The 24,027-nt window shown below is 41.2% G+C and overlaps 1 protein-coding gene across 1 annotated transcript in view; it reads right to left on the reverse strand.

Moving 5' to 3' along the window:
* The window catches only part of ipo11 (importin 11), a 113,693-nt gene extending 92,887 nt beyond the window's left edge, over nucleotides 1-20,806 (reverse strand). The window contains exons 1-6 of the mRNA XM_047592591.1: nucleotides 20,692-20,806; nucleotides 14,970-15,119; nucleotides 12,496-12,596; nucleotides 8,163-8,235; nucleotides 6,625-6,828; nucleotides 1,285-1,417 (exon numbers count right to left, since the gene is read on the reverse strand). Of these exons, the coding sequence (XP_047448547.1) occupies nucleotides 1,285-1,417; nucleotides 6,625-6,828; nucleotides 8,163-8,235; nucleotides 12,496-12,596; nucleotides 14,970-15,107 (649 nt within the window). The 5' untranslated portion in view covers nucleotides 15,108-15,119; nucleotides 20,692-20,806. The remainder of the gene's footprint in view (nucleotides 1-1,284; nucleotides 1,418-6,624; nucleotides 6,829-8,162; nucleotides 8,236-12,495; nucleotides 12,597-14,969; nucleotides 15,120-20,691) is intronic.
* Between the last annotated feature and the right edge of the window lie 3,221 nt (nucleotides 20,807-24,027).

Here is a 24,027-nt window from a genome sequence, read left to right on the forward strand (position 1 = left end):
AAATTAACTATGAAGTCACTTCCCACACATAATGAGTGTCTCCCAGAGTAGCAGCACAGTTCACAACTTAATTAAGGTTTTGTCAAAAGGTGGGATCATTATTAAAAAAAAAAAAAAGAAAATCACATTATGAAAGATGCAGTCAGTCATTTATGGCTATAATTTACTTGCCATTTTGTATCAATAGATTTGTTCCTATCAGCATTTTTGCACCCTAATTGTAGTAGTATGCATACACAACTGTTTTTCTTGGTTTCGCCCAAGCAGCTTTTTCAGTTCTACCTTCTTGTTCTCGCAGCCCTGGGAGTGAGAATAAATTACTCATTTCTTGCGAGCTTATGTAGCAAGCTTCACCCCAACGTCCAGATACTTACCTGAAGTTGGGGGAAAAACTGTTTTCCTGCCATATTGAATGCTACTTTAACAACCCATTATCTACCAGAAACTCCGGCCTCAAGGTGTGAACACGGGTGAAACTTTTTTGGTTTCCGGAGACAGATGTCAAGACTGTGTTGTCAATCGATGGCAGATTATGTCTAAATCCACCTCCCCAGTTCAGAGAGGGATTGTCAGAGCATGTTTCACTGGGGGAAGGAAAGCAGGATCAAAATATTTTCCTCCAAGTAGTATTATCCGGTTCTTGGACACTAGCCATGCAACTTTCAGGGGACAACACCCACAAATGTGCTCCAGCTCCCTACCAGTCTTTTAGAACTGGAGAAGACGCTTGGTTGAATGTCGAAACATCTTCAAGAAAAGCAACAAGCACAGTTGCTCTTGTTTTTGCCTGTTTTACACTAAGTTTGAATATAATTATACTGAAAACTCAAAAATAAATTCTAGTCGGCCTGTATAACCTGTAAAGGGTCGCTTGCTATCTAAATTCGTGCACAGCGATTAGGCCAGGGCAGAAAAAGTGACTTCTGTAGCCCTGTTAAAAAAACAAGCAGCTGTGTCCGCCTTGAGGGACGATTGGCTCCAGTTGGTAGATATTAGACAGATATTCATCTGTGCTGACACCAGCACACGCAGCATGCAAAGATTCGGTTCGTGGTTCTTTCTCTGGGGCCGCAACATTCTGCGGCTCCGGTCCAGCGACCAGAACATTTCGAAGCAGGCCACGTATCCAGGGTGAGAGTCTGTTCTGGGTGTGCGCCGGGAGTTTAACTAACAGGCTTTTCTGTTCGGCCATTACAGCCAATACATAACGGCTAATAATGAAAATTTGTTGTCGACTGATCAGAATTGTGTTTCTGAGTGTGAGTGTATGTGAACTGTTGCTACCTTTAAGGGAGAGCAGTGTCCTTTCCAGTGAGCTTAGTGCCGCAGCCTCATCTCTGGCGTAGATCTGCTGGAGGAAGCAATCCGTGTGATGGCTCCACAGGGAGCATGCAAAGCTGTAGATGCCGGACGCCAGCTGTCAACATAAACGTCGAAGGTACAGTCAGTCACACTTGTAACAATATTTTTACATGGCCTTAAAGTTACTCTGTGTCACAACAGACTTAAATGCATTCATCTATAGCCGAGACCAACAGACAATGGTGGTGGTGCAAACATCACAGACAAAAAGAAGCTAAAAAGAAACCACTGAGTCTAATTTAACTCTAAATGAACTTCCCATTACAGCTATTGACATAATATAATTTAGGGAGTTTTATTTCAGGTAGGGATGTCTGGGTTAGTATCAGAAGATCGGTATAGGGGCCAGACATTTTTGGATCCAGACGTTTTTCAGTTATCGGATTGTATCAGGCTGCAGCCAAGCCCCATCTTTTGTAGTCATGGAAGAGAGTAACCCTACGTCACTGAAAAAGGCAGTAAGACAGCAATTTGTCAATTATACAATGTGGATATTTGGCAAAGTGGTAGTAGGTGATGGTTACTCAAAGTACATTTAAATTAAGTTAAATTATTGTCAACGTTTCAAGTATAACGCCATATCTCGAGCACATGAACTAAGCAACACTAACTACTGTGTGCCTAGGGTAACACTTTAGACCAATTTTAAAGTTTCTGGTATACGCATGCTGAAAGAGAAATCTCTACTTTGACAGCACAGCACAGGGTTTGATATATTCTTCACAGAAGTCGCAAGATTGGCAAGTTTCTTCTTTGCAGAGATTTCTCTAGAGCTTGCCACTTTTCATTCCTCAGATCCAAGACTAATCCAACACACGGAACCTAAAAGTGATGAGCCAAGTTTAGAAAACAATCTCATACTCGTCTGTCGGCTTACTCAGTACATGTGAGTTGGAGTTTTTTTTTTTCGTGAAGTTTAAAGTGGCATCTATGTTGGATTCTGGCCAAAAGCAGATCTGACCTCACAGCTGGGTATTCTTGCAAAGGAAACATGGGAGGGGGGTGAAAGGCAATTTTCAAAATGCTCCGGGCACTTCCAAGGGTATATTGCCAGCCAGAGTTCGGTGCCCTATAACAGAGCCTTCAGATGTGTCATCCCCGTTCGCTTTCTTCCACCATGTGACAAGGATCCAGCTCAAGTTGTTGAACCAGTATTTACACAAGTAACAATTTCCTAACTCATAAAACAACTGGAAAAAGAACACAGCCTTCACAAGGTGCCTTTAAACAGGAGCCTGTGTGATCCAGTGTTCCACAAACTAAAGAAAAGTAAATATATATAGCCCAATGAAATGAACATTGTACCTTGAATGACATCTCAAGTTGAAATGAAGGTGTGAAAAAAATTACATTATACAAGTAGTTCCGACCAAGAAATCTGATTGGTCAATAAGACATTTAGAACGTGCTCAAACCAGCATTACAGCACAGCTGACTCATCACTAAAAATCTTGCTCCGCCAAGACTGTGGCAACATTGTATCTATCTCCATGGCAACACTGTAACTGTCAGAGCTGGAGCAGGAAACGGCTGAAAAATATGCCAGAAAATGCATCGGTTTGTTGTTAATTTCGATTTATTTGGTGGTCTCAGTTTCGTTGAATGGTTGGAGGAGGATGAGAATAACCAAAAAAAAAGAAAGATTTGTGCCTATTTCGGATTAAGTGGGACTAGAAAATCATTTCTGTTGCTAGGTTGTTACTAAGGTTCGGATTATTTGCTGTAGTGGTGAACTAGGTTCCATTATATATAGTAGTCTACTGACGTGACTGATTGTGTTCCAGTTATTAGTCAGACCCGATTTATTTCTATGGAAACGGGAAGCACGCTTTTGCAAAAAAACTTTAAATTTTGAGAGCAAAATGTCCAACAACATGAATAAATATTTAATATACGCTTTATTTAGTTGGTAATTGTTGTATTATCGCAATATTACCCTTCAGGATGTGCTTAAAAAGCACACCCTCTCGGGTAATATTGCTTAAATCATCGTTCAACCAGTTCAAACCACACATATCTTCAAATAAACCTGAGTCTAATCATGTCACATGTCAAACTTTCTCCTTCAGCAAAAACCTGGCGTCCAAATTCACTAGATCCTAAACTGATCAAATATACCCAAAGGCCCCCACTAACAACATCCTGTTTCCAGACACCACAGGACACCCTCAGGAGGTCATTATCTCTGACGAGTCACAACTGCTCTGGAGACAAAAGAGAGGCCTACATAATATTAGGAAGGCAGGTCATAATGTTATGCCTGATCGCTGTACACCAGCCGTCTGCTAGCGAGTACAAAACAGATAATCGTACACATCTGTGCATTTCATACTCACAAAAAAAGAAGACTTTATCAGTAAGGCTGAAGGTGAGGCTTTCCTTGGTGTAATTTCCTGAGGCAGACCACAATCCCCATTGTGACCCCCCCAGGTGGCACACTGCACTGATAAGAATTATGAAACAACACAACAACGCCGCTTAGACCACAAACTGCTACACATGGAGTCCCTGTCACCACAACAATGCAACTTTATAACTGACCCACTCTGCCGACAGCTAAGCGGGTTAAAAGCAGAGAATGCAGTTGTGAATTGTTTGGCAATCATTAAAGAGAGAATAAAAAAATAAATAAATAAAAAAAACAGCCAAGAAACACTTATTATTTCCACCCCTGTAACTGAGATACACCTTTGTGTGTTTTTGGGCACAACTCTGCTCCAAACACACAAAAAAGACAACAGAGAGTCAAATATCTATGAAAGAAAACTATTTCCTCCAGCTGCGAGAAGAGTCTTTATTACGGCTCACACCAAAGCCACCCCAGGAAATTTTATTTCATTTGACAATCTGTTTGCGAAGACCCATCCTATAGGGCATTGTCCCGACTGTTGTTGTACAAAAACACAAAGCGAGACAAACGGCTTAAGTTCGGGAGCTTCGGTTTATATTCACATCAAGCGTCAAAACCTGATCTTGGTGACTCTGACAGCAGCGCGATCGTTGGCGGCAGATTTGTTGGCGCGAGAATTTGTGACACAGTTGATCCCGGCATTTTCAACACCGGTTTAGAGAAAGGCGCGGAAAAAGTGAGCGGTGGTTCTGCAGACAGATCTGCCTGCGCCTGAGAGGAAAATGGCCCGACAGGATGGAGTTGGCAGAGGGGCAATAGTCATTAAGATAACCCTGTGTACAAGTGAAACGGAGCAGCGGCTCAGAATGCTCAGCACATCCAGCTTCGAGATGGATCGTTTGCAAAAGCAGAGGGCTGTACACCTGTACATGTACATAATTATTTTCCAGACACAAGCAGTAGGACCTGAGCATTTCTGAGCAGCATTCCTCCTCCAAACTTTCTCTACTTCTTTCTAAGGATCAAAGTTTAAACTAATGAATACTTCTGAAGTTGGAGAAGTGTCCCAGTTCCTTCCTCAAATTCAGCCCGAACTTTATCTTCACAGTCTTATCCAACTTCTCAGGTGATCCTCCTACTGGCGCCAACGGGCCTCCAATGCTTCAGTTCCCTGCCTCTCCGTCTCCCTTTCTTTCCTGTTATCTCCCACTAAGCATTTTATCTCTGTGCAGGCTGAAGAGTTTGCTGCCAAAGTTCCATCAAGCAGGACAGTAAAACAAAGGGCTGCTATCAGTGCATCATCCTCCATGATGCAGTCAACACGCGCCTCAAACTCTTTTAGCTGGGACCATAGAGAAGGTACACTCTTCATCTCCCACATGTGCTGTAACTCTACTTGAGCACAAACTATAACCATACTACAGTACACTGTTCAGTTTAAACATTTATCTAATAAATATAGCATAGAGGGAAAAGGTAAGACAACCAGTCGGGTTTCTACAAATGCTTGTACCTGCGGACCTCCTCGGGCAGTCATTCTTCAGTGCACTCGATTTTAACAGATCCAAAACAATCAGAAAATTGCGGAGATGGAGAAGCAGTCGGAAACACTGAAGCGGAAACACACCACTACTAAGCGGACCGAGCACAGCCCTTGAGGTCTGCGTCGCCATGATGAATAATTACTGATTAGGTTTCTGGGGGAGTTGCACGTCAGGCTACAGCGTTGGGGTCTGGGCTGTTCCTTTTTTATTAAAGGTCTCACTTTTTTCCTCGCCTCCAGAAAACAGACTGTGAACTGAGCCTTGCACACGGCGGAGAGAGCACTGACAGACGCTCACACAAATGGCTAAGGCCGAAAATACACTTGCCAGTTCATTGGACGCAGTAGTGAAAATGCTTCCTAATGTAAAACTCCTGGACAAAATCTCAGCTTCGGGACGGTTATGGTATTCAGCATCTGTTTAAAATAACTGTGAGTGGTACTGATTCAACTGAGTTTGGACTCAAGGGTAAAAAGGCGTCTCGCAGTCAGACTTCCCATGAGAAAAGACGTAAAGGTAAAAGGAGGTAAAGCACACGGCTGGAACTGAAATTAATAGAGTGTGGCACGATGGCCACCGAGCCAGCTGTGTTGTGACAGGGAAGAGGGCTCTGCATGGGCTCTTCACTGTCAAACTCATCAGCGTACGATTTAAAAACTGAACCGTTTAATGGGGCTCAGGCTGCGTTTGTTCCTCACTTTGCCTCTGGGCAAAAAGTTTTGGCATAGGCAGTCCGTTTGCCTGACATCCAAGCATTTGGTCTCAGTCAGTGCTTCTCATGCTCTTTTTGTTTGTCCACGTGATCCTCCCAGTCTCAAACCCATCCCATTCATGTCCATCCTTCCACTCTAGTCTTCTTTTCTTTAAAATCAAGGGTAGAAATGAGTACGTACTCCCATTCACCGCCTCCTGGAAAGAAAAATCTAATTCACTGAACCATGTCCCCGTATCCTTTCACGCATTAAATCTATTATCAGACAAGTCAATCATGCTTGATCCATGCTTGAAAACAGCAACGCATTCACAGAGAATGCAGCTGCTTTAAGTCTTGTATTTGGCAGGTCTTTTAGAGCAGCTGAACAGCATCTCCTACAGACAAACTGAAAAAGGGCAATCGTCAAGATAGCTCTTTTCTAAATGGTTTAACAGAAAAAAAAAAGGTACACGAAAAAATCAACACAACAAAAGCTAAACAAGCAGCAAGGCTCAGAGGAGAGAGTTGTATTTCTTCTTTTGTATATTCAAGCGTTCACAACTACTGTACAAAGTGAGGAGGGCAAAATAACAAAATTCTGACGGACAAACAACAACTTGCAATAAGGTAGCTGGTTAGTTGGGTTTACGAAACGGCCAACGCTGTGGACTTACATCCTGGAAAAGTCGTCTGTCCTGTGCCAGACGCTTGGACGCTAGGGTTTTGGTGACATGATAGAAGGTTAGCAGAGCTCTGTGCTGCTGCAGGCCATCCTGACCCTTCACGGACTCCAGCAGAATGGGGATGAGCTCCGGCCACTGCCTGGGGCAGTCCAGACGGGCCACCTTGGCTATCAGTACCGCGATCTGGGTTGCTATCTGTTTGAGAAAAAGAAAACAGAGAGGAAAAGATGACCAGCGGCAAAAGCATAAACGCAGCAGAAGGTGGTTACGCCGAAGCCAGCTTAAAGAGAATTTCACCACATCGGGAACATTTCAAACTATGCACAATATCCTAGATGTCTCTCGTGGCTTCTTTTTGTTAGTCTGCCCATTTCTTCTGTCCTTGAGATACGACAGACAATAACGCATAATAAATGATTGACCATATGAGCCCTCATCTATTTTTGTGGCAATTCTGCCATCTTTAAATGTAAAGAGCCCTACTTGTCGCATGTTGTATTCACTTAATTCTAGAGCAGTCTAGGCGTTCAAGATCTTCCATCACTTGAAAGTTATTTAGATATTTATATCAAGCCGAATGGTGCATATATATATATAGTTATATATTTTTAAAGCATTTCAATAAGTAAAACAAATAAAATAATGTCCTTTTCTCTACATTTCAGTCCTACGAAAATGCAGGAATTAAGTTCACTTTGCAACACTAATTTTTGGTTTAGACTTAGACTTTAATCATCCACGAGGGAAATTACTTTGTCAACGCAGCTTTGTTGCACATAAAAGTAAACACTCATTGAAAAAAAACCCACAAGAAAGATAAAATGAACTCGACTTGCATTGGATGAGAAAGTTGCATTCGATCAGACTTAACATTTAATGTAATGGTCGTTAAGAAGCTGTTGGGACGTTAGTCATTAGTTTAGTTTCTCATTGTTTAGGACGCTGCTGTTGACAGTGATGTTGTGTTTCAATGTCAATTCCCAGCAATTTTGTTGGCATTCTGGCGTAATTTCACTCAGTAATGAAAATCACAAATAAACAAGAGAATTACTTCAGTGTCGGTAGAATGCCTCTACGGCTGCTTGACGTCTTCTAAAGTGATTATTAAGAAATCAGATTATATATAAATTATATTTTCTATAAAAAGTCAGATCTAGACTATAGAACTACAAAATCTAAACTGTCCACAAAACTTCTTACACAGTTTTGATTTGATAAGCAGTTGGTAGTATCCTGTGAGACGTGTGGTGTTCAAGCAGTATTGAGTGCTGGCCACATTGACCCGATCAGTCCTGACATTAATGAGCTGTCCCTCAGGGACACACGGTACAACCTGTAGACACCAGGATGGATCACCGTCATTTAAGGCCACCGTCCGTGTAGCTTCAGAAACATGTATTGCACACTACTAAATCCTGAATCGTAGCTTTGTGGCAGCATAAGTAATGTACAAAAACCACACAATGTGGTTAATCTTTTGATATTTTTATTTCCATTTTCCATATTGGCTCCCTTTTCTCCCCACTAACCTGATTGACAGGCTCATTGAAGTTTGTGATGAGACCAGCCCGCAACGATGTCTTCTCCTCCTCTGATAACGCGCTGTCAACAAACCAGAAAGGAAAGACGTTCAGAGAGAGAGAGAGAGAGCAAAGGGAAAAAAGACACAAGAACTGTTCTTTACATACACACACACAAGAAAAACTTAACGAAATTAATTAGGCGTAATTATACGGGGATGGTGCTTCTTAATAACCACCGTTAAGTAAATCAATTATGGAGAATTATATTATATAGATAACATTAAGATATACACATTTTTCTGCAGTTTAGTTCAGTTTCATTATTCATGATGCAATTTTATTGGATTAATTACAATTTTCCACAGCCTAAAAGAAAAAAAAATACACAGAGATAAGGAAGGAGAGGTGTCCGTACAACTTCCCCGCAAAATACAGGATTATTAGTTTTAAAGCCAGGGCTTTGCGGCAGTGGCAAGTACCGAAACCTCCATGTCACATCGCGACGATATGATGCCAGCTGCTCCGGCATTGTCAGGAGCAAAAATAAATACCCTGGGAGACCAATTATCATCTCATTTTGGATGCTAGACATGCAAACCAGGAGTCAATATAATGAAGATGTAGATATTCACTTGCCAGCTTGTTATGAGATTGATTAAATTGATTAAATGTGTCACATTCTGCAGTGTAGAACCAGCCAACTGCAGCTTGATTTAATTAAGCCTCCCCATCCACCAACATAGATCTTGTAGTTTGTACAAAACAGTGACAACTAAAATATGCACAAAAATGTTTTGTTTTATGACTGAATGCTCACTGTTTGATGTGACACATGGATTGTGCTGAAACCATGGGCAATAAACGAAGAGACATATATGGGCGGAAGACAAATTACTCTGAGCGAGAGGGTGAATTAGTGAAACAAGAAGAAACTTCTTTATTGGAGCTGTAGGTAGCTCAGGGAAGCCAATCACAAAGCTGGCATACTAGCATTACACAGTGAGCCTTTAAACTGTTTTTATACACTTTTACATTTTTTCTGTAGTAAAGTCTGTGAAGGTTCTCAGTCGTTGAGGTCATGCTATGTCCAAAAAACAAAAAAAAAAGCATAAGAAAGGCAACTGGACTTTTTCATTTCCAAGTGACGTTTCGCCACTTGAAAAAGCTTCCTGAAATTGTAATTTCAACAAGTGCATCACTTGTGCAACGTTGTGTTACTTCATTAGAATTGTTTGCTACTGTTCATTCGGTCTTCTATTACAGTGCACTGGTAAAACTATTTGGATGGATCAGCAAAGAGGAGTGACCACGCTTGTCAGCAGTTTGAAAGAAATTATGCAAACGCATGCATTCTGCACCTGCCTTATATAAACGTGTGATGTCCTGTAAGCCTGTATGAGCTGCAGGGACCTTGCATTATTCAAAATTAAAGGTGTGTGCAAAAGCATTCAACTGCAACACCTTAATGATACGCATTCAGCCAAAATTATTATTTTTAAAACTAAAATGTTTGCCACAATAAAAGTGCAGCACGTCTTCATAAACCTCTCTCTGGTCGTCGGGAAAGCTTTTCATTCCTTCCAGGCATAAAAATAAGCACGAAACACTTTTTCACCTCTGATGTCGGTGTTTATTTGCATACATATTGGAAACTGAGATCAGATGTGGAGACAGATACATATGTTCACACTTGACATTAACGTACGTCTGTTAATGTCAGGTGTGAACACACGTGCCTAATAATAGGTGGTTTAGGCTTCGGTGTAAATTTGACACCGTAGAAGACAGCCAAGACTTTACGCAGACCCTAGCGCCATAGCCTGACATGCACCTCCCCAGAAATGTGACTATACATCATGATGTCACAGAACGCAAGAGCTGTGATTGGTTCACTGTCTTCAGTGTTTCCGCTTCAGTGTTTGCGTCAAATTTCAGTGTTTTTAAATAATTATGTTTAGGTTACCTACTAGTTGTTAGTCACATGGTGTGTGACATAGTGTTAAAGCTCCACCCACTAAGCACCTGAGAGTGCCCATGTTAAAGCTTCATGCTACTTCCTGTTGATATGCCCTGACGAAGTCCAATATGGCCGCAACTTGTAGAACCAGTTTTTTATACATTTACTAGAGGCTTTTTTATACGTTTTCAACTACATAGTGGCTTTGCAATTTTGGATCAATAAAGATGGAACTGGAACAAATCAAGGAAAGGTTAACTGAGCAGGTTCAGAGATACAAACATTTGGATAACTCATCTTCGGCGACATTTTGGTGAAAGTTTCAGTCTTCATTGATGAAGATGTAGCAGGAAATGGAAAGTGAAGGAGCAAGTACAAATGATTATTAACCTGACTGGCAAAAAAAGCCACCAACTAACGTTTGGGTGGCGTTGTTACATAGTACGTCAGACTGACAGGCACACAAGTATAAATAGTTTGCACTGGTGTCAGCAACCTGCATTGGTTACCCAGGATGAATGGACTAATGCCAGGTCTGAACGGGTACTCACGGCAGCTAAAAGAAGAAAGTTTAAAGTTCAGTATCTACTCCAATGAATCATTTGTGATCACGTCTCGCATATGATCTAAGTAGCTGTTAAGGCTGTGGGCTACTGATCACGGGGGTCAGGAGTTCAAGTGTCCAAACCAGATAGTGACCACACTTGAGCTCTCAATCAAGGCTCTGGCTCTGACGCAGATACAGAGAAAACTATTTCACTGAGCTGCAATTCATACGAGATGAAATAAAAGATCCTTTTCTTTCTGCTGCCATTTAAAATGTTTCCCTTTATTTTTTTTAAATAAAGTTAGGGAAAACCTCTATGAATTACAGGGAGAGGTAAGTTTGTTTTTTACAAAACATGTAACAAAAATGAAGGATTACAAATAGGATTGGGAAAAAAAAACTTGCTTGGGACATTCCTTTCACGGTAGCTAGTAAAAAAGCGATAACTAAATGTTGGATGAATAGTGGGAAAAATGGAATTGTTAAATTCCCCACAATGACCCCTAACATCTTTTTCGAGTCACAGCGTACTGTGCTATGTAATGTACCTGCACCTTTTTCATTGTATGTTTTATTTCTGCCGATACTCTCCTAGCCCTCATTTGTAAAAAAAAAAATTCCATTATTCCCACATGGAAAAGTGGCAGGCTCAAGTAACATCATTGATACCATTACTAAAAAAGGACGATCTAACCGAGCAGCAGCACAGGTTGAACTAATGGCATTAATGATGGTTACCTATTACCCTTAAGCGGCCCAGTCTCACCAGTGAGCCATTAGGTATGAAACCAGAGCTGTGGAAATCGTTGCCATAATGGAATCTTGTCATTTTTCTTTATTGCCGAGGCATGGGCCATCTCAGCTACGAGAAGTTGGAGCATCCATTAAAAGCATCTCCTCCGAGTCCTCGACTGGGTATTTATAGACTCCTGATGACTATCTTAAGGCCTTTATATTATTTAAACTGGCTGCATTTCTGATGATTTTAACAACATTGAAATATGTTCCATCAACACAGCAGCCGTATATTACATATCCCACTGTAGGTAACTGTAAAATAAATGCTATGTAATGCATTCAGCGCTCCATAAAGTGACACCACATGAATCTTGATGTGTCACGCAGTGTTGAGACTCGGGATAAATGGCAGTGGTCCAAAGGTAATCCCATAAATAACACAAAGAACAAGGCGCTTGCACAGCGCTCTCACAAATGAAATTCGGGTTTACCAACAAGAGCGAATCAACTTCGGTGAGATGCAAGAAACTTTGCAAAGAAAGAAGCAAATAGCAATAATTTGTAGCGGCCCAAAAGGGGAGACAGAGCACTGAAGCAGAACTGATTACCACCGGCCAAGCCTCTGTCCCGTGAATTTAAGAGCAAACACTCAATTTGAATCGGACAAAAGACGCCTTGTCAGGTACCCAAAGACAGACCGCAGGCTTTAAATTCTCATAGCAGATGTAAGCCAGACAAAAGAGGCACAAAAGGAATCAAAGGAAGATGATATGAATAATCAGGATAGAAGCTTTAAAAAGAAAGATGCCGGCTGTGAAAAACCGTGGAGAGAGAACTGCGGGCGTGAGCGATAACTGGTAAGAGGAAAAACAATAGGAAAGTGAAGACAACGAGGAAGAGAGACAAAAAAGACAAACGTGGCAACAAATCTGTGCCAAAAAAGACGAACGGAAAAGCCTCAAAAACAGGCTTAGAGCCAAGTAGCAGGGACAGGGCGAGAGTGGATGAGTGAGACGGCGAGGGGAAAGAGTGAAGACGAGCAGATTGAAGGAGCGATGCTGGCAGCGGGAGGGAAAGCGAAACAAGCAGGCACTTACTGAGGCGCTACTCTCCTCCAGTATCTGTCAATACCATTTTTGAAGTACAGCACAGCCAGCCACCTGACGTTCACATCCAGCATGTGGTTGTTGAAGATATTCTGCGAAAAAAAAAAAAGGAGATGGAACTTTAACCAAACTGAAGTATACATTTGATGCCATATACAGCCACTTTTCAAGGGGCGACTCCAGGCTAAAGTAAATACAGAGCATTTCACTTAATTGCCATCGTGTATTGTGACATAGTAAATGTACGTCTGGTACAGTCAGTGTTCTCAAAGTCATTCTCCTTTGCACTGTAATAGCCAGGCCTCCATAAAGAACAGCACAGTAATATCGGAGATTGAAATCTTGGCTCTAGTATTTTGGGGTGCAGGACGTGCGGACGCAAGCATGGCTTTAATAAAAGACAGACTTAAAGTTTTATTTTTGTTTTAGCACAGACATAAATTATCCATCTTCTGTACGGAGGGAATGGGAGATCATTAGCAGAGATGCACTGTGGAAGTATTTACTGAAACACCCAAGCAGAAAAAAAAATAAAAACATTCATTAGAGTCATCACTGCAACCAAAACCTCATCGACGTGGCTGACATTTGATTTATTGATGCCGTCCTTCCAGTACCATTTCTGTAGCGAGGTACAGACACAAACTAGATGAGACGGGACACACAGGCGCGAAATGGCACTGAAGCAAAACGCACAAATATAAATCTCAATTTATCAATAATACAATCTCAAGGTTTTTAGGTGTATAACTTAAAGCAGACAAACATTTTTGCCTTCAATCTCCAAACTTTGTAACATTACAGCATTTAATGATAATGAAGTGTCTTTCTGTGCCAAAGGATCGACCAGATCTGTCATCAAGGTGTCGCTTGTCCTCCACAAGCATGTTACGTTGAAAAGGCGTGAACGTGTAAACCAGGGGTCTTCAACATTTATCAGGCCAAGGACTCCTAAACTGATGGAGAGATTAAGTAAGGACCCCCTACATATTACATGTGTTCTATATTAAACTCAACCTAGTGCTATTTATAAATATACATTATTATTATCATCATTTTGCATTCAATATTAAGCTACCCCTTAACTAAAATATGTTGGATTCATGTTAATGTGTATTTAAAGAAAATTAAATTTATGGGAAAAAATTAAAAATATATATATAAAAAAATGTGTAATCAACCAAAGATTTTGCGACCCCCCCGCAATACCTCCGTGGACCCCCTAGGGGTTGTGGACCCCCATTGAAGACCTATGGTGTAAACCACTGAACAGACAAATTAATTCTTACTCGAGCAGACGTGTTAATCAGTTGCAAATCAGTTTACATCGATTTAATTTAATCAACACAGGGACATGCAGTGTAGCTGTCTGAAGTTGTTGTAATTGTGTCGTAGTACCAGGTTGTGCCACTAGGTGGAAAAATCTCTTAACTAACAGATGCTCGCGCTTCTGATTAGTTTTCAATGCACTAAATTGGTTGTACAGACAGTATTTTTCGACATATTAACGTTGCCAATGCTGTTACAGCGCAATTTAGATTTTTCATGCGTTATATGGGAACAGCAAGCCCGTGTCGCAATAACAAAGGCTAAAAACAACAGCCTGGTAAAAACAAAACAGTGCGAAACACCATCGTGGAAAACAGTTTCCACCAAGTTATATTAAGACAAGGCAGGGGGCTACGTCAATGACGTCAATACCTAGTTCTGCCTTCCGACCTCCGAGATAAATGGTATGACGATTATTTTCTAGAAAACCAATCCCACTCAAATTCCTTGTGCAGCCTTTAAAAATGTTATAGGTGATTATTTTATCTGTCCTTCAAATTCCTAACGTAACCGATTTGGTTTGAGTGTCAGAGGTTTTAAAACCAGTTTTATTATCACACGAAAAAAACCTTCATCATCATATGTTACCGTGGGTAACGAGTAAATAAGGACACGAGTAAATGAGGACACGAGTAAATAAGTTAGTTTCATTAGTTTCATTTTCGTCTGAAGATGTGTTAGGATGATGTGCGTCAGTGTCGTCTCCGTTTACAACAAAATTCATATATTTTCCTGAGAATAGAACAGGTCTTTGTTCTTAGCTGAGCCGAACACATCCTGAGCCGGTTTCTTTACAAAATCCCCACGGATAAAACTGAAATCCATCTCGCCTTGGTGGGACAGTAAACAAATATTTCTGAAAAGTCAGAGTGTTTGATTGCAGCTCAGCGTAGGTTTTGTGGCGGTTATGCGCCAACTGTTCAGGTCAAGGCACAGTGCAGTGATTTTTCATGTGGTCTCTTGGAACATTGACAAAGACACTGGCCAAGTGTTCAATAGAGATTTGTTGTCTGGCCTTCACTGGCTAGAAAATAAAACCCTGAGATGTCCGGCTTACCCCACAATACAACACATTCAATGGGAAAGTTTTTGACCGTCCTTAACATGTATTATAGTTGTCTGAGATCATCCCTCACCAGAAGAACCGAGTAGAAGCCTGGTTGAGTCTCCCACTGGCGAAGCTGCTCCTCCGCCGGCTTCAGAACAGCTGTGTCTTGACTGGTAGCTTGGGTTAAGGCCTGCAGCACCACTGAACTGGCACTGTCTATATCCATAGCTGGATATATCTGCAGGAGAATACAGGGGAAAAAAGTAGAATTTAGTTTGCGAAAAGTTCGGGATGAGTTCGGGGGGGTTGGAAAAAAACAACACAACAAAACATGTGGTGAAAACTTAGACAGTCAAACTATATTCACTGAAAATGTTAGAACCAGGAATCCATTCTTGCTCTCTGTGGCTGTATCTTGTTTCTCTTTTTTATTATAGATCAAGCGGCGCTGAAGTCACTGTCAAACACAGTGGGCGGGGGAGAAAATAACTCCTCCAGAATAAAGAAAAGCAAATCTAATAGAAACACTGGCAGTCATCTCTGCCCCAGCTTCACACGTCCAAAGATCTTTTTCATTCTCAAAGAAAGTACTTGACTCCGTCGCCTCTGCACCTCAGAACAAAACAGATTCTCAGATGAAACCAGAGACCTAAGATTAGATCGTGAATCCTTCTGTAGGAACTTGCGCCTCAACATTCTATCATTTCAAGATATTGTAGTCAGATTTGGGTCATTCAAGATACAAAAAACTACGCAAAGGAACAGATTGAGCAGTTACCCACTTCAACCTGCCCATGATTTCTCTTATACTCTCAAACTGTCACATAAAATCAGCTATATCTTGTATTATTCGATTCTACGTGTTTGCTTTAGTCAGATGTATGCATCTATGACAGAATTTTGTTTATCTTGTTTCTCCTGCTCTTCTTTTCTCTCTGTCTTCAGCCCAGCCAGCCTGAGGCCGACGGGTCCCTCCACACGAGCTGGGTTATGCTCAAGGTTTCTTCCTGTCAAAAGGGAAAGGTTTCTCCTCGCCACAATCACCTCCAGGCCTGCTCTGGAGGTTTCAGGCTGGTTTTTGTCAAGCATCTTGAGACAATTTGTATCGTTATTGACGCTAGATAAATATACTGAATTGAAATTGAATTTTCTGAAGCAAACTGCTACAAGGAGAAAGGGTCATCGGCGAGACCAGCAGAGGTGGTCCGGTGGCAGAATATAGAGCAACACTGCCACCTACCATCCAAAAACGAATCCTCGGTGCCACAAAACACTGGGAAATTGCATGTGCGTTAGGGCATTTTTTATTATGTAGGTGTACTGGTGTACTCTTAATGATCTCTGCTGGCCACCACAATAGGAACAGGTGCAGATTTTCCTGGTTATTGTGCACAAATGCATCAGCGCCACTAACTACATATTTCAAAATGATCGTCGAGGTGAATTATAACTTTTCTTACGCTGTTTCGATATAAACTGAAAAATATAACTGCCAGGACGGGGGACACAGAGCAGGACTTGGTGTTTGAGTGTATATACTGAACACGCATAACATTACGACCACCTTCCTAATACTGTGTCTCCCACAGCTTTCTGTACACAGGGCAGTGACTGATGGACAGGTGATTGAGTGCAGTTTAAAAAGTCCTCTGTGGTGAAACCGTTCTTCCTTTTTTCCTGCGACCGACTGTATAGCTGAACAACCCTGTTCTGGGCCTACCACTTTATCCTATTGGACACCCAGGAGTTTTTAAAAAATTTCAACCGCAGTCCCTCCAAGTAGGACTGAGAAACCAATTCCGTTTTCATTTTCCTCTTGGATTTGTTGTATCTTTTGGGGTTTTTTGTTTCAGCTATGCTCACCCTGAAGCTTAACATAAGGCCAAAATCAAGATTACTCTGGAATGCAAGTTTGTTGGGGACTTTACGCTACGCTAGTCACCCTTTACGCTACGTACTAGTTTCCCTTAGGCCGGTCGTGAACAGATGTGTCCATGAGCACAAAAGGTGTCTGGCAGCTGCATAATTCTGTGACACATGAGGCTCGTGCTAATGGTGCGTTCCATTTATAAAACTTCACTTTGGGGGTCATTCCAGTTGAAAATTCCAGTTCAGAACTCGGAAATTCCAATTTCGTGAGAGAATCCTCACTACGTCCAAGTTGAGTTAGCAGTAATTAGAAGAGGTCTCCTTTGTGCCTCCAAAACAGTTGTGTCTCATTAGTGAATGGACATGGGCCATCTAACGGTGTCCTGTGGTTTCTGGTAACAGAATGTCATTAGTGGGGGTCTTTGGGTCCTGTGAGTTGAGGGGGGGGACCTCTGAGGATCAGGACTGTCACACATATACTTGATCAGTTTGGGATCTAGTGAATTTGGAGGCCAGGTCAACACCTCGTGATGTTTTTTTATGCTTTAAGAGTTGTTCATAAACCGGTTGCCTGGTCTGATCTAGGTGGGTGGTACATGTCTAAGTTACATCCACACGAATGCCAGGTCCAAATGTTTCCCAGTGAATGTCGTGACACTGTATTAGCACAAAATGGTCAATGTTATTTACTGCTCCTGCCGATGGTCACAAGGTTATGTCTGATTGGTGTATATTCAATTTCAGTTTTATTTATCTGGCGTCAACAACAATACAAAAACGATACAATACAAAATGCAGGAGTAACAGGAAGAAACATTGAGCAGGACCCAGCTCATGTGAAGTGACCCATCTGCCTAAGGCTGGCCGGGCAGAGACAGAAAAGACAGTAAAGAGACAGAAGAGAACACCTGGAGAAACAAGATAAATATAAATCTGTCATAGAAACATACGTCTGACTAAAGCAAACATGTACAATCTGATGATGATACAAGATATAGGCAGTTTGAGAATATAAGAAGGAGAAAGGTTGGAAAATTGTTCATTCAGATGGGAGTGGATAACTGCAGGCCCTGAAGACTGGGCTGGTTGATGAGATCACGACAACAGATGACACACAACTCCAGGCCAGAGACACTCACAAGAGGATGGAGGAGGAGAAGACTGTGCAAGTGTGATGGACATACACTGAAATACAAGTTTATTCTGATGAAGGAAATAAACTATGATGGGGTTACATCCAGCAGAAAGTGGAGAGATGCAATCTAAAAACAAACACGCTGGCATCTAGTGCTGTAACGACGCATCTATGTTATCAATGTTACCAGTGACATTGACTTCAACCTCAAAACAACTAGACAGGACACTCAATATTTGGACGGGTGGTGGCCAACGCCCAGGAGTCGCCACTGAGACCTTATCTGTTGTTTTTCAGGCAAGAACTCAACAAAGAGTCTCTACAGCAGATGCTCATGGCAAATCTAGCGCAACTGCAATTTTGCTTGTTTATGCACAAACACATAAAACTAAATGACAGATTCCCACCAACTTTGTCTTCGAAGTGAGTATAAGCAACCACACATCGACAGCTAACAGAGCTGCATTTCCAGTTAAGATAAGCACGATTTATTCTTGACACTATGTTCCCCCTTTCCTAATTAGATGTACACTGCTGCATGAATCTGGGCTTCGCTGATGAATAGCGTAAAAGTTACAGGTTTCTTCTAGGGATTCAACCGGACTTCAGTCGAGCCTAATGTTTTGTAGTTTTTATTGTAGGTTTATCATAAAACAAAACCACATCCCTTCTTTTTTTCCTTTTATTTTAATGCCGGTTGAATAGCAAGAAGAAGAAAGGGAACCAAAATCACATGACGAAACACGTCTGCTGTGTAGAAGTACTTGAACCATCCAATGTGGATGTTTCGCATGAAGAAATCAAACTATAAATTAGCGGAGAAAGTGTTTGGTTGATTTACTGATGAAAATATATCAGCTGGCACAGAAATGACGGAGAGAGGCAGCATTATGCAGTGGTGAATGTTGATGCCCAATGAGTCATAGTCTTAGATAAAAATCTGAATGTTGTATACAGGCATGCGAATAACTAGATATTGTTATGTACCATGTCAAAGTCATTCACAAGCCAGAAACCAGGGTAAGATGCATAACCTAACACGCACTTAATGATCGGATGGATGGATGGATGGATGGATGGATGGATGGATGGATAGATATCAGACTGTGTTTTTAAAACAAATATTTGTAAAAGGAGCTCAATGGAACCCAAGAATAAAGGTTTAATGACTTGTTAATTCTGATGCCCATTCGAAGGTTGTACTTCCTTCATCAATACAGGAAGTTCAACCTGCCCAAGTTAAGCTGCTGGTCATCTTCTACACGGTAATAATCCAGTGTGACATGACCACGTCCTCCACGGTCTGGTTCGGATCAGCCACCACACATGACGGGGACAGACTGCAGAGAACAATCAGGTCTGCAGAGAAGATTACTGGTACTGACCTTCCCTCCATCCAGGACCTGTACATCCAGGACCAGTCGGGGTCAGGGAACGGGACGGTAAAATCTCCACAGAACCCCTCACACTCTGGACACAATCTGTTTAGACTCCTCCCTTCGGGCCGGCGTTATAGAGAACTGTATGCCAAAACCACCCACAATCACAAAGACAGTTTCTTCCCCCGGGCTGTCGCTCTGACGAACTCTGAGCAGTCACAGAGTGCGAGACCATTCACATGATCAATAACTCTACATTAAAGATACATACTCACTGTTTAACTCTGTCGAATATATCTGCTATTGCCTTTTACGTTTCAATTTTTCATTTGCTCAATTCTAAATTTATGCTGCACAGTTTAATTTTTTTCTCGCTTTTATTTTATGCTTAATTAAGTTCTGTGTTTTTGGACAAGTGAGCAAGTGACTCATATTCTTTTTATGTACACAATAAAGCTGATTTTTAAGATGACGTTAACCCAACAGTGGACAGCTAAATGTCTAGTGTTTCCACATGTCATAACCTACCAAACCCACTTGTCAAATGCTGGCTCTGTGGACAAGTATGCCACCGGCGGGTATGACTTCATCAGCTGACACTGAATAGTGATGGATTCAGGTTCAGAGAATTTAATTTATCCTAAACAGGGGAATTAATTTGCAGCTTTTTCACATGCACTCAGTACACAGCCAATGAATAAAATAAACAAACAAGCTAAGGAAACATTTAGTGTATGGGCACATAACAACCCACCACAAATCAGTGCTCATTAAGATCGATAAAATCAGTAATAAAAATCCCACAAATAAGTAAATCATATGGATAAATAGGTTCAATACACAGCTTTTTCAACAGACAGCTTTAGCGCCACAGACTAAAGCCAAGTTATCAATCGTCTGGAGCTGGTCTGGAGATGGAATGTCTTCCATCGGAGCATGGAAGTGTTGTGATAAAGATGCCAAGGTACAAAACACGACACAGTCTGCTGAGAAACGAATCAGTGATGTGGGTTCGTTTGTTTTGATAGCACGGAGGGGCCGAAGTAAACTAAGGAATCAGAGCAATTTTAAACTGCTGCGATTCATAATCTATTTGCATTAGTTGTGTAATATTTACAGTGTAGGCCAACCTGCTTTCTAAGAAGAACTACTTTAATGGTAACTGCACACGAGTAACAACCACATCTTGTTTGACAGCAATGTCCAGTAGCATGTCATCTTCTATCAGAGCACTCACTGATAAACACGGGGTAAACAGAGCTCTAGATCGTGCTTACCCTCAACACCAAAGCTAACTTTGGGCTAGCTAGCAGGCTAAAGTTATTCAATACGAAACCAGGGGCCGACAACGTCCGTGATTGTGTTTCTTCCTGTGGTATTTAATCAGCAGGTGATGCTCGAGAGAAGATATAGAAACCCGGACTCACCTGAAAGAATGCCTTCAGAAAACAGAGTCTGTGCTTGATGCACTGGTTGCTAAAGCACTGGCAGCAGCAATCTAGACAGAGATGGAAACACACGCTTGTAGGAATGGCGCGGACAACCCGGTAGACGCATGTTGATGACGTGGACGCATGCGTACGTCATGAATGAACAGAGACGACAAGCTGAGGAGAATCAGAGAAAATCAGAGCATTATATATATATGTAAATATATATTATATTTTAAAACATGCCAACGAACTGATACCAAAATAAAGAAATGTTGACACAAATTGTGTACTTTGCAAATTGCAGGACGAAACAACCTGTTTTATGAGAATGTGCCTGTGTTTGTTTTGGTTGGATGAATTTTATTGTAGGACACAGGCTCAGCTGTCATATTGGACTTGGAAAAAGTTTATCCTCAACCTCATCATTTTGTTTGGAAAATTCTTCATACACAAGTGCAGATGGACAGATAGGACACCCAAGAAACAACAGTTCAAGACTGAATTTCTTTATTATTTCTTTACAAGGACTGAAAAATAACGAAGCAGCCAAAACAGTTGGAATCTGCGGGGACTTGAACATTTTCCTGTAATAGCTTTTTGTTTATATCACCTCCACTATTTAAGTTTTTTTTTGTTTGTTTGTTTTGTTTTGTTTTTGATAGAAGTGGATTATTATTTTTAAATCTCTTAAGTTGACCACAGAAGTGTAGAAAATGTGTAGCATTGATGAATATCCATCTGGAGGTTTTCAAACAATAAGTGTCATGGAAAATTAAGAAGTCTGTCAGTTTTCCTCGTTGTTTTCTTTTTTCCTTCCTTTGTCTCTTATTTGGTCCTGCTGTAGATGACCCATGTTAATGCCATAATGAACTGGAATTAGTTTTTTGTTGTTGTTGTTGTTGTTATTTGTACTTCTGTACTATTATTTGTAAATTTTCCATAAAGTTTTTGGAGAAAAAAAAAAGCTGAAGAGAGACAATACCTTCTCCTATTATCCTAGTCAATAATGTATTCACATTCTATGTCTGACCACACCTAAAGATGGTCACTTGCAATCCAGTATTCCAGATGTGATCTTAATTCACGGTCTGAGGAGGTCCTAGGGAGCACATGACATTATGGAGGTCATAACCGAGTGGGACTCGAAAACCCAGACAGACACACAGAGAACGTGCCTATCATTATAGTATAAAAATACTATAAGGGCCACTAATGTCCTTCCACTGGCCGGAGGCTACACCATAAGCATAAGCTTGGTGTGTTGAGGAGGCTGACACCTCCACCTGCAACCACAGTGGGCTGATCATCTGGCTGTTGGGTTGGACTGACCAGAGTCAGCGGAGGAGGTTGGACCTTTCAGTCCAACCTCTAAACTATTAGTGGCAATGACAAACAGGGTCCTATATAAAAGCTCCTGCTGGTAATTTGATGACATCATGATGACATCATCAAGAAACAAGAACATTTATCATACTCATAACCCTAACATGCCCATAAGGGGCATGGCTATAGCCACATTTGTTCATGTTCTCGGTGATGTCATCATGGCATCGCTGTGACGTCATCTAGTTCCGTTCTCTCTTTGCCTGTCCGGGTTTTCGAGCCTCATCAAGTGACCATCTTTAGGTGTGGTCAGACCTGGCATTAACATGCGTGTCCAAATGTTTCCCCTGATCCCATCTCAGTTTCGCGCTCCGTATGCAAATAAACCCCAACATCATCTGGGGCCCAGTAGAATACTTTAACATCTATTGACTCTAACAGATCTCTAGTGCTGCTCCAGAACCAAGAACAGCTCTGTTTTGTGTGTGCATTGTGACTTAGCACACGTGCACAACTTATTGTTTACCAATCTCTATCTTGACATTGGTGAATTTATGAGACAAAATGCTGCTTACGTAGAACACCCCTGTTCAGTGTAGGAGGTATTGTGTTTCTATAAGCAGGAATTCTGCTGTGACCCTGAGGAAAAACGCACATGGACGCTGGAGACAGTTCATGGCCTCTTTATTTCATCACAATTTATTTTACATATAATATGTAACCGAAAAAATATTTACACCATATTGTGTAAATATGGATTTAACACTTGTAGTAGTTAACAACTGACACTATGAGGAAGTTGATATCTAACACTATACACTAGTGTTGAGAGAAGCTAACTCTGGTTAATGATGTGAGAGGTCAGAGGAGAATGGGCAGAAAGGTTCGAGATGATAGAAAGGCAACAGTAACTCAAATAACCACTTTACAACCAAGGAATGCAGAATATCATCTCTGAACGCACAACACGTCCAACATTGAAGAAGATGAGCTACAGGAGCAGAAGACCACACCGGGTGTCACTCCTGTCAGCTAAGAACAGGAAACTGACACTACAGGTCACACAGGCTCACCAACACTGGACAATAGAAGATTGGAAAAACATTTTCTGGTCTGACGAGTCTGGATTTCAGCTGCGACATTCGGATGGCTGGGTCAGAATTTGGTGTAAACAACATGAAAGCATGGATCCATCCTACCTTGTACCAAGGGTTCAGGCTGCTGGTGGTAGTGTAATGGTGTGGGGGATATTTTCAGGGCACACTCTGGTATTAATTGAGCATGGTTTAAATGCCACAGCCTACCTGAGTATTGTGGCTGACCTTGTCCATCCCTTTACGACCACAGTGTACCATCTTCTGATGGCTACTTCCAGCAGGATAATGCACCATGTCACAAAGCTCATATCTCAAACATGTTTTTTTTTGTTGTTGTTGTTGTTTTAACATAACAATGACTTCACTGTACTCCAATGGCCTCCACAGGCACCAGATCTCAATCTCATTGGATGTGGTGAAACGGGAGATTCATATCATAGATGTGCAGCTGACAAATCTGTAGCAACTGCGTGATGCTATCATGTCAATATGGACCAAAATCTCTGAGGAATGTTTCCAACACCTTGTTGAAAGTATGTCACGAAGAAGTATGGCATTTCTGAAGGCAAAAGTGGGTCACACCTTTTACTAGCAAGGTGTACCTAATAAAGTGGCTGGTGAGTGTATATGTAGCTTGATAAATTCTTTTGTTTATTTTTTTTTTTAAACGCAGTTTTTGAGCTCTTCAAATATGTCACGCTCCATTCAGACCATTTTTTTAAGTAAATTGTAATCATTGAATGAGTTCTGCATTTTTTTTTTTTTTTTAACGTTTTCCATTTATTCCGTTATGATGACATAACGTTTGAGTTCATCAACAAATTGAAACAGGATTTGAAGTAAAATCATTTTAGGTTTGAACAGTTGATATAAAATATAAATGCATTAACCTGTACATTCATGCCCAATT

Source organism: Mugil cephalus, chromosome 8 (genome assembly GCF_022458985.1).
Source record: "Mugil cephalus isolate CIBA_MC_2020 chromosome 8, CIBA_Mcephalus_1.1, whole genome shotgun sequence".
NCBI lineage: Eukaryota > Metazoa > Chordata > Actinopteri > Mugiliformes > Mugilidae > Mugil > Mugil cephalus.